The sequence below is a fragment of the Belonocnema kinseyi genome, chromosome 2 (genome assembly GCF_010883055.1).
Source record: "Belonocnema kinseyi isolate 2016_QV_RU_SX_M_011 chromosome 2, B_treatae_v1, whole genome shotgun sequence".
Taxonomy (NCBI): domain Eukaryota; kingdom Metazoa; phylum Arthropoda; class Insecta; order Hymenoptera; family Cynipidae; genus Belonocnema; species Belonocnema kinseyi.
This window is the reverse complement of record NC_046658.1, coordinates 11,215,671-11,227,462: the sequence shown is the minus strand read 5'-3', so window position 1 is coordinate 11,227,462 and position 11,792 is coordinate 11,215,671. Positions and strand designations below refer to the sequence as shown.

The 11,792-nt window shown below is 34.1% G+C and overlaps 1 protein-coding gene across 6 annotated transcripts in view; it reads left to right on the top strand.

The window, feature by feature from the left end:
* LOC117168300 (pecanex-like protein 1) overlaps nucleotides 1-11,792 on the top strand; it is a 249,681-nt gene that overhangs the window by 176,932 nt on the left and 60,957 nt on the right. For 5 of the 6 annotated variants that reach the window (XM_033353848.1, XM_033353844.1, XM_033353845.1 and 2 more), the window contains 3 exons: nucleotides 7,867-8,220; nucleotides 8,295-8,407; nucleotides 8,501-8,772. In XM_033353848.1, coding sequence (XP_033209739.1) covers nucleotides 7,867-8,220; nucleotides 8,295-8,407; nucleotides 8,501-8,772 — 739 coding nt within the window. Of the gene's footprint in view, nucleotides 1-7,866; nucleotides 8,221-8,294; nucleotides 8,408-8,500; nucleotides 8,773-9,915; nucleotides 10,940-11,792 lie in introns of those variants that run through there. The other variant, XM_033353847.1, reaches the window with a different exon arrangement.

Below are 11,792 nucleotides of genomic sequence, written 5' to 3'. Positions count from 1 at the left end.
AGTAGTCGCAAGCGGACGGTTCGGCCAAATCGGCTGTAATTCCCTAGTCCTTAGAAAAAATCTGAAACATATGATTTGTACAGTATATTTCTACAGAATTTTAATTATCCTTAATTTAAGCCGTCGATGAAGTGAATCAGTCAAAAAGTCTATGAGCTACGATTGCTAATCTGCAATTCCTGGAGCATACTCTAGACCTTCAATTTCCTTGAAAAACTGTTGCTGTTGGAGTTTCTGCACTTTTCGTGCAGATCGACCTTCTTTTGTGCTTTCGAGGCTGCGCCGTGCTTGTCGCTTCATGCGCGCGCTGTCGTACATATTGGTGTAACTCATGCGCTTATACATATCCTAACTATGGTTCAAGGTCTCAAGGTCAGTTCGAGCATAAGGGGGAATTAGGGCGATCTTTTTGATAATAAGGTCAGATAGCGCCGGGCACTATATTTGCGTTCGAGCAAATCTGAAACATCAGAGGTTAACAGGTTTTCAAGTTACATTTTTTATGCTGTTAATTTACATTCATAGATTCTATATTCTTTATATATTCTTTATTCTATATTTTTTATAAATTCTACTAATAGTCCAAGATCTCGCTGCAAAATTCGACATGTATAATGTTAATGCCGAAATCAAACGTTGCAAACTGTATTGTCATTAATTGGCCACTGCTGTAGACCGTTGCCATAGTCATTTCAGTGCAAAGTTCGAAAAATAATTCCACAACAGCAATTGCTTGTGGCATTTTTTTTAAATTTGAAAACATATTGTTAAAGAATTATTTTTGGGTTTTAATGAAGAACTCGGTCACTGCCTCAATATACCAATGGGTTGCGATAGTGTAACCCGTGCTAAATCTCGGTTGTCAGGTCAAAGTGGTGACTACCTTTTTAACTTTTCGCAACTATCGAGTTAATGGACGAAATTTGCATAAAAATGAAGATCATAAAATTTCAATCATTGTGTAACGCTGTTGCCACGGATCCGATGGTGCAAACAAGTTGTTGACATCTTTATTAAACTTGATTAAATTTTCAAACCTTTATGAATTTTGAAACCTTTATTACAATTATTGAATTTAGCAGTTGCTGAATTGTATTCAATAAATCAATTTCAATTATTCAAAAATTTTCTGACAGTAAACTCATGTCCATGTCTATTGCAATATTGCAAATACTGCAGAGCCCCTATATGCGAATTACTTTATAGTCTAATGCTTGTGGTGTATTAATAATATAAAAACATTGAAATAATTAGTGGTTAGGACAACTGATGTGTGATAAAAAAATTCAACGTGTATAAAAGAATGTAATTTTGTTTTAAAAAACTCAAATTTATCAGATTTTGAAAAAAAGAAATGATACGGTATAGGGTTCCGTAATGCAACGCAGTCCTTTTTTAAATAATAAAATTAACAGAATGAAAATAAAAACCTACACCATATTTCCCTTCACTATAATTCAATTAAGGCTCTTTTAATGCCCTTTTACCAAATTTGATGCTCCAAAATTTTTTTTTAAACCTTTGGTCCTGCTAGCTTAAAGTGAAACTAGCAAGACCATACATAGAAAAAAATTACTCAGGCAATATTTCATCGCACTTTAATTTAGGGCTCATTTGGGGATCATTTATTGCCCTATTGTCAATGTTGATGCTCCGCATTTTAAAACAAAAACCTGTGGTCATGCTAGCTTAACGTTTAGCTAACAGGACCACACATAGAATAAAAGGACTTGGGCAATATTTCTTTGCACAATAATTTAGCTCATGTAGGGTTCATTTAAAGCCCTGTTGCTAAATTTTAAGCTCCCCATTTTTTTAGAAAAATCTGTGGTCCTGCTAGCTTAAAGTTAAACCAGCAGAACCACAGGCTACTGAAAAAATGCGGAACATCAAATTTGACAATAGGGCATTAAATGAGCCCTAAATGAGCACTTAATTATAGTGCAAAGAAATATTTCCCAAGTCATTTTTTTATGTGTTCGTTCCTGGTAGCTTAACGTTAAACTAGCAGGACCACAGGTCTCATTTTCAAATGCGGAGCATTAAATCTGGCCATGGGACATTAAATGAGCCCTAAATAACTCTTAAATTATTGTGCAAAGAATATTGGCTAAGTTATTTTTTTCTCGGTGTGATTTTGTTAGCTTAAAGTTAAACTAGCATGACCACCAGATTTATTTTTTATTAAATGAAGAGCATTAAATTTGGAAATAGGGCAATAAATTAGCCCTAAGTTCCCTATAGGTTTATATCTAATAATTAAAACTCAATATTAATTGGACTTCAATTAAATCACTTAATTAATTAAGTTTAATTATTAATTGAATTATGAAATGCAACTAATAGTATTTATAATTCAATAAATATCAATAATAAATAATTAATTTAATCTGTAATAATTCAGTTTATCATATTAAGAATTTGATTTAATTTAATTGATTAAATGAAATTGATTAATTAAATACAGTTCAGTAAGTGGAAAATTCAATAATTGTAATAAAGGTTTCAAAATTTAACCAGGTTTAATAAAGATGTCATGAAGATTCCAAATGAACGTTTTTTTTTTTGCATAAATGTTTAACCGAATCCTGTCGAAAACGACACTGCAATTCCACAGACATAGGTGAGGGCAAGCGAGAAAAAATCTGCTTTCGTTCTGTCCTTCTCTATTCAATAACTCATGGCGTCGATCCGTGTCGTCGTCTTCCTACGCCGCGCGACATTTTTTAAAGCGAGCAACAACCTGTTTGCATAATCGGATCCGTGGCAACCGCGTTGCATAATGATTTAAATTTTACGATCTTCATTTATATGCAAAATTCGAACATTAACTTGATAGTGGCGACAAGTTCAAAAGGTAGTCACCACCTTGAACTGGCAACTGACATTCAGCACGGGTTACACTATTGTAACCATTGCTATACTGAACCTGTGACCGAGTTCTTAATTAAAAATTAAAAATATTTCTTTAATAATATGTTTGCAAATTAAGAAAAATGCTATTAGAAATTGATGTTTTGGCATTGTTTTTCGAACTTTGTACTAAAATGACTATGGCAACCGTTTACAGCAGTAGCCAACTAATGACAATACAGTTAAAAAAATTTGATTATTGCATTAACATTATACATCTCGAATTTTGAAGCGGGATCTCGGACTACAACATAATAAGTTTGCTATGAAGTTATTTACTACACAAAATTTCGATTGTTAACAGTCAAAATAACGCCTTAACGTTACTGTTACTTTTTTATAAACTATTGTGTTAGTTTTCATTCGTTATTTCAAATTTTAAAAATCTTAAAATAGTTCTTTAATATTTTGTTTGAAAGCTTTTTCAATTTTGTAAATTATATTTCAATTTATGTCATTTCGCACAGAATTTTTCATTATTAATCTATAAACTGTATTTATTATATAATATAATAATTCTGTTTTCTTTTTTAACTGCAAATAAGCAGAAGAAAAGGAAAAAATGTCTGTTTCTCTGATAAAACATCGACAATATTTTTGATTTGGAAAACGGATTTTTAAATCAGTATGTTATTTAAGTGCTTTATCGATTTTTTCATTTTTGGGATTTGCAGCATTTGCATCTAATAAAATCAGCTTCGTAAACATCCTTTTTCAATTTTAATTCGTAAAATGAACACCAAAAATTGAATAGTGGCATATGCAAATATTGAAATTTCTTAACACAAACATTTACTTTAAATGTTTGAATGTAAACAATGTCTATCCTAATGAAAAGCAGAAGATATTCTCCGATTTTTAAATATTTAAAGTTTTTCTCTTTTACAAAATAAAGTTTCCCAACTATTAGATTTTTGTAGTAAAATATTCGTTTCTTTTTCTCCTGATTGGTTTTATGACCTCTGGCATGACATATAGATCAGTCTAAAAACCATTTCAAAATTTCATAAAGTGACGTAGTGTAACGTATGCACTGCAAATTTTGACGCATTTTGCGTCAATGCCAACGAAGGGGTTAATAATTTTGAAAGAGACTCAAATGCTTTAAGGAAAGTCGTATTTCTAGTTGTGTCATCTGGTCGCTTAATTTTTCCCATGTGACGCAACCTTTGTTGATTTTTCTTTAAGAATCAAGGATGAAATTTTTTTAATTATTTTAGAAATTATACAATTTTAAATTGGTAACATTTTGAATATCACTGAATCTTTATACCAAATTCAAGTTTTATCTTATTTTAGTAATTATACCAAAATCTTCTTAAGTATAAAATTAACAATTTTAGCTTCCATTAGGACTATTCTCATAAATTATTTTCGAGTTTTATCCTAGAAGAGCAATGCAGCGTGAACAGACAAAAACTTGCAGTTTTCCATATTAAATTTATAGGTTGGGACAGTTGCGTGACAAAATACACTGCGTACTTTTTATTTATAATTTATAAATGAAATCCTTTAAAATTTAGAAACTTCACTAAATTGTACCTTAATATAAATACTTTACTTAGAAAATTGTGAAATTTGACATTGAAAAGTGGAAATTGGCTACTACTTTCAGTGGTCAACTTTTTGGAAATCACCTATGTATATTTAATAGGCAATTAGTTAAAAAATAAACTGCTTTATCTTTTTTCAGAATTAGTGATCATTAAAAAAACTCTTAAGAGACTTTTCATTCCATAAATTATAATAATAAAATACTTGGAACTTACTCTCACTACTTACTTATTTATTTTCATTACTCAAATCTTATTAAAAATAGTAACAAATTTAGTTAACCTTTTCATCGAGAAAGATGTTAGATGTTAGAAAGTTAGAGCAAGTAACGGTCGGAATAAGGGAAATGTCGTAAGTTGTACAAAAAATCAGTGAAATAAGTGAAAACCAGGAGTGAGTCGTAACGAGTCAATGTGAGTCTGAAGAAATGGTTAGATATACCGTCGCGTGTCCGCGGCATCGTTCACGGCAGTGCCTACTCTATTTTCATCATCGTGTTAACATCAAAGTAAAAGTAACTATGCGGAGAGTTTGGTATTTACAGAATCAAACTGAAATCATATGAGATCTTTTTGACTCGCGTGAAATCGTTTAGAGAAGGTTTGTCTAGAACAATTAGATCCAATTCTAAAAAATTATTATTTACTGTAAAGCCAAGCAGATCCATGCTTCTACATAAAGCTTAATAAGGAATGTCTCATTTTTTTATTGTTTATGTTGATAATTCCTTAATTGTCGGAAGAAACATAAAGAAAGTAGTGCAAGTCACTAGTTTTCTGTAAAAGCATTCTCACTTGAAGGAGCATGGAATCTTCCAACACTACTTAGGAATTCAATTGAAGAGGAGGAGAGTTATTATCATATCTCTCAGTTTAAATATAGACAAAGGATTTTGAATAGCTTCGTGCTACAAGATCAAAAACATTCCACGATTTTTTAGATTCAGGATACATGAAATCAAAGACTGACTGGATGGAGACGAAAATAATTGCTTGTCAGCTGAAAGCTATGAAAAATAAGAAACTAAAGGTTGCCCGACAGCGGCAGTCAAAGGACTAATTGGATTGACGGGCGCCAATTGCGCAGTAGGTAAATTTGACAGAAAACCAAACAGGGTTTTTTCTTTGAAATTAGCGGGGCATCTATAAGTCAGGCATGTAGGAAATAGCGTGTGTTGTTTTATCGCCAAAGAAGATAGAATACGTCGCATTGCTGGGGGCGTAACAAGGAGTTTGGATTCGACGTCTATCGCAAGATATAGGACAATCGTAACAAAGATCAACAGTCGTTGATGAGGGCAATCAGATCTCCTTAAAGTTGAATTACAATGAGAATGTCAGTCATCGTAAGAAATATATAGAGAACAAGTACCATCACGCCAAGAATTTGAAGGACCAAGGGATCGTAGAATACAGATATTTTTCAATAGATCAAATGTTTACAGATTTATTGACGAAAGCGCCAAGTGGAGCCCAGCAGAGTGAAGTTGCCTTCAGTTTGTACCCTCCTTAAGGGCATGTGATACTTAGAAAATTGTCGATTTCACCAGTTTTCGGTTCCTCCGGCTTTCTTTCTAGAATAATAAATATTTTGTCTTAAAAATTTGGGAAATGATAGCGTACATGCTAACGGACGTCCCCACACACTTTTTTGTAGGTTAATTGAAAAAAGTTTTAATTTAGCAAAATGTGATTAATTTGCATAGCGCTTAGGATTTAGTATCGATTCTTTGAGTGCTAGATTTCCCGGCTTTTTTCCTAAGATAAGAAATATTTTGTCGTCAAAATCTGGGAAATGATAGCGAACATGCTAACGGACGTCCCCGCACACCTTTTTTGTGTTTATTTTTCAAAAGATTTTGATTTTGCTAACAACGTGTGTATATTTCGAAGTTATGTGTGTTACAATTATCCCGAGCGTTACTTCCAAACTACACAATATTTTTGGCCGAAAACTTTGAACTTACAAATAAACATAGTAACTAATCTCCCGAAACTAACCTTGTTTGCAGGCAATTAAAAAAGTTTAGTTCATCAATAATTTTCAAATTATCGGAAAGGCAGAGATGAAAAACGACATAAACTTAAAATAATGTATGAAATTTTTATTCAGCACAATAAATTTTTTTTGTTATTCCTCAAAAAAGAGTCTGAGGACGCCCTTTACGATATTTTATAGCATCTCCGAATTCAGTTTTTACAAATGTTGATTTTTGTGGAAAAAAAGTCGGGGGAACTGTACCCGATTGACCACACGACGAAGTATCACATACCCTTAACTTAATTAAAACGTATTCATTCATTGACAGAAATCATCACAGGATTAAGTATGATTGAAAGGATACGCAAATATTTGACGTCCATATGAATTAAAACTTTAACAGAAAAAAACACATTCATTTAAATTCAAAACGTTGTGAATCTCGCCATATTTTAAATCATTGTAATCTATTTTAATTAATTCCTTCTGACCTAGGAAGCATTATCACATTCGCACGACTGGTGATGGTAATCGAAGTCTCTGCCAATAAACCGTCGGGAAGTCATCAGAAAACGAGTCACAGAAGGACTTTCAATTAATGGCATTAACTGTAGTTCTAGGGTATCTATAGACATTAATCATCAATAGTTCGCCCCATCTAGATGGGATAGAAATTGCAAGGATGTGCGAATCCGCATCTCGTCATCCTTGTGGCATTAATTCTTGGAACGAAATAGATCCGGCTTGCTTCAATCCAAGGTTTCAGTGCAATAACAATGATAAGACCACCACCAATCATAATGGGAGGGTATTTTCTATTAATGCTATGGATAAATAAAAAAGGATAAGAGTTCGAGGTTCCAATAGCCAAAGGGCTAAGAGAACGAGAATAGAGATGAGCGAATGGTTGGGATTATATTTGTGTTGAGTATCACATTTGCTCTGTGAGGTCGGAGCAGAAAAGAGCATGTGAATTAGTTTGCGGTGGATGAGTGATGGTGGTTAGAAGACGTTGGATGGGAAATGAGTAGCGAAGAGAATGAATCGTTATTCACTGTTTTTTTTATTTGAACTGAAAGTACAGATTAAAATAGACTACGTAACGCATTTTCGAAGCTGTATACTCATTTTTATCGCTGACCTCCATGTCAGTTCTACCAACGAGTACATAATGGTCTATAGCGTATGCGTATAGCAGGGCTTATCATTGGTTGAGAGAAGAGAATAATTAGCTTTGTCTGAATTTTCTACTCTTTCCCAATTATAGGTTTTGGACGCTCAATATTTTCTTATAATTTTTTTGATCAGTTTCTCCAGTTCTTTGCTAATAGCTTTCTTCCCCGTTATTTCCTTACGAATTTATTTTTTTAGTATTTAACCTTTTTTCCTTAAATTATTCTCACAATTGTTGTATTGCAGGCATGTTCTGGATGATGGTATCGATGAATATAAAGTGATTATGCTGAACAAACGTTTCTTAAGTTTTCGGGTAATAAAAATGAATCGAGAGTGTGTTCGAGGTCTTTGGGCTGGTCAGCAACAAGAGCTCGTCTATTTACGAAATAGAAATCCAGAACGAGGTTCGATTCAAAACGCAAAGCAAGCTTTGCGAAATATCATCAACAGTTCTTGTGATCAACCAATCGGATATCCTATTTATGTGTCACCTTTGACCACTAGTTACGCCGAAACTAATCAACAATTGTGTTCGATAGTTGGAGGACCTTTGAGTCTGGGTGCAATTAAAAAGAACGTTCTTAAGTTGTGGCGAAGGTACCATTAAGTTTTACTCAAGAGCATTGTATTTACGATATGACATACTTTTTATGATAATCTTATATTTTTAGAGTAAGAAGAAAATGCGGGCAAGGCTGCTCTTCGGGCGGTACAGCATCACAAGATGATGGTGGATTTGGAAACGATGGAGTTTACGCAATGACGACGTACAATATACATTCTGGTATTTAAAATTTGAAAAGAAATTAAGGTTGAAGTGATTTGACTTTTGGCAGTATTCCTTTTTAGGTAAAATGAATCATATAATTTTTTGCAGGCTATAGTCAGTCAGGTCACAACACTTCCGCATCGCAATCCATGGACTCGGGATATCAAATCGGTATATCCACCGGACGCGGTTCCCTTGGAAGAGTAAATGCAGGCTCCTTGGCAGGAAATAGAGGGTCTCTTGTTTCCGTCGGAAAGCCGACAAGTTCCACCTTGGCTAGTCTTGCCGGCTTACTCAGCAGCAGTGAAATAAGAACGGAATCAAAGATTGAGACAAGCTTCACGGCCAAAATAGAAAAAGAAGTTTTCCAGCGAGTTAGAGTAAGTTCTTTTTTACTTATAATTATATAGTGCGCGTATAACATCAGAGTGCACTTTTTACTGGCTTTACATTAAGCGATGTCTTGACAGTAGGTATTACGCTGTGATTACCCCAGATGGAAATTCTCGTTTCTCTTTACCTTGTTCCTTAATGACCTCATGAATTTTCTAAAAGGCATGGTTAGCCGATATTTTATGCCTCGAACACGGAGGTCTTTTCTATCTTACGCTCATGATATTATTATGCTCGTTGACTGCTCAGTGGATCTTTAGAATAAAATTGACTTGATTGACAAATACCAGCCATTTGGGCAGCGGGAGCTGCTACTGGTATTCTTCATGCCACTCGATTTAATACCTTGTCTGCTAAAACAACGCTATTCCTGAGCTTTGTGATAACCATCCTATTTTATGCTGTACAGGTTTTGAGCTTAAGGCATGTAGAGTCTATTGAAATAACCCAGGCCACATTTAAAAAAAAAATTATAATCACTCCCAGTCTAGACACCAATATTTACAATTCAGCTAAAAATTGGGGCTACCCATTTAACATATGACGTCCTCACGCTATTCCTGTCATGGCTGTTGCAAGTTTTGGCTATATAAGAGCATAGACTACCAGGAGTCTTCCTCAATGAACTTCATGCATCGAATTATCCTATTGTGATTTTGGCTATGAGCAATGTGCTCGAAAAATTAACAGAACTGGCAGCAGTTCAAACAGTGGTTTTCTTTAACATCTGTTGCATTGTAAGATAATTTCTAGACCATCGGGAAGTAGGCCACTGAAACGTTATGGAGGGCCAGATGGAATGTCGAAAAAATCATCCCGAGGTGATAACGTCACCTCCAACGCTCTGGGTCGCTACATAAGGACAACATCTTAAAGGACGAACTCCAAACTACACTATAAACCTAATTCTGTGCCTACGCCAACAACGCTACAAGAGATTTTAAACATAGTATTAAATTCATAACATCTTTAACTTATCAAACATTTGATTTACTCCGTGACTGATGACGAAAAAACCGGAACCCTTCGATATAAAGTTTAAACGTATAATAATAACATTGTTCTCGCGTTTGCATTGCGGTGGGGCTTCAGATTTTCTCTTATGATTCTGACGGCTTCGTTTGTTATAGGCTTCTTGAGGATTTTCGGAAAGAACATCTGCAACAGCCGATAAAGAGTGGAACATCAACTGTGTCTGCTAAGGGTGCTTAGGCTAGTGTTAGCGCTTTGCAGCCAACCTTCTCATGGAAGTACAGTGGTAGAGCATTAATTGGAATAAAACAATAAAACGCAGATTTTTTGGGTCTGTTTTGGAGGGAATTTGCTGTAAATTATCCTAATTAAAGCACAGGTTGGTTCGACGGGGAAAAACATCCATAAAGGGCATCAGTTACAAGAAGCTCATGCTGATACAATAACACAATAGCCTCCAAAATCAGATATATCCTTATTCAATTAGGGACAGAAGCAAAGATTCATCAACCAAGAAGGGAATTGAATTGGAGCCATATAAATATAATTGTAATGAACCTCAATTTTTTCGCAGATAAAAGTAGGCAAAGTGTTAAAAAAGAACATCATTGACTCTTCTTACTTAAGTCCCGCAGCTAGTCACATGAATAAATTAACTGAGTCTGGCATACCAACAACTTTAAATAATTAATAGGAATTTCTTTCGTTTTTTGAAATATCTAATATCAAAATGTTAGTAGAACAACAGCCTCCTATTGATAAACTCCCTTTGAAAAATGTGGATAATGGAGAGCTTATTGATGTTGAAGGCGTAGATGCTAGCGATAAAGAAGATCAAGTACCAGATCCACTAGAATCTGCACCCGAATATTAATTTTCCCGTTAATGTTAGCAGCGAAATCTTAAAAAAAAATGGTAGCAGCTTGAAAGGAATGTTTATCTAGCATTACTAGAATTCGGGGATATCGAACGAACACAAAGACATCCACTGCTCTACAAGGATAGACTGGTCTACAAATACAGTCTTGGTCTTAGGAAGAGAAAGAGGTTGGGTCGTTGGGCTCATTGTAAGAAGGACAACAGACCCAGAACGCTGGTACACTGCGTGATTAATATTATTTACTCTCGACGCATTGAGGAAATAATACCGGTAATATCGAATGATATTATTAGTTACTGCTAGATTGCGTTATAACGGGAAAAATTGTGAATATAAATAGTAAATGTTTAAACAAGTCAGACTTTTGTAAAATTTATTTGAAAACCGTCTTTAGCCTGACTTTTGTAGAAAAGTGCAGTGTAAATGCACAGAAGTTATTTACTTCCTAAAGACTTCAATTATTACTGCACACGTTAGCCAATATACCTGAAACTTTTATTCACTTTTTTGTGATTATATAGATTGATTCATTTTGCTCATAAAAATTAAATTCATCCATGATTTCACAATGACAGTTTTTGTAACAGACGTTTATCTCATAATAATAAAAGAGTCATTTTGTCGTAACGGATATTAGAATGTGTAATCGTTTCTAAATTTTGAGGCAGTACGGTTGAATATTTTTATCCACTTTTTTACATACGTCATTTGCGTAATCATATCTCGGAGCAAGCAGAGCCAGTTTTTCGAAAAAATGTTTATATTTTGCTTAGTAATGAAAAAGAGAAAAACAGTAGTAGTAACGCGCAGTGTTAGCCGTCTATGCATTTTTGCCCCGTATAATATATATTATAATCTATAATGCAAACAGTTTATTGAAAAATTGGCTCTATGTGCTTAAGGTTATGAGTATGTAGATAACATATGCAAGAAATTAGACAAAAGTATTTAACCGAGCGTCCTGTAAATTGAAAACTGAGTAATCAATTGTTTACCAAATAATCTTTTTTAAGGGCATGTGATACTTCGTCGTGTGGTCCATCGGGTACAGTTTACCAGGATTTTTCCCTACAAAAATGAAATTGTTTTAAAACTGAATTCGGAGGTGCAAAAAATATCATTACGGGCGTCTCCGGACTTTTTTTTGCAGTATAA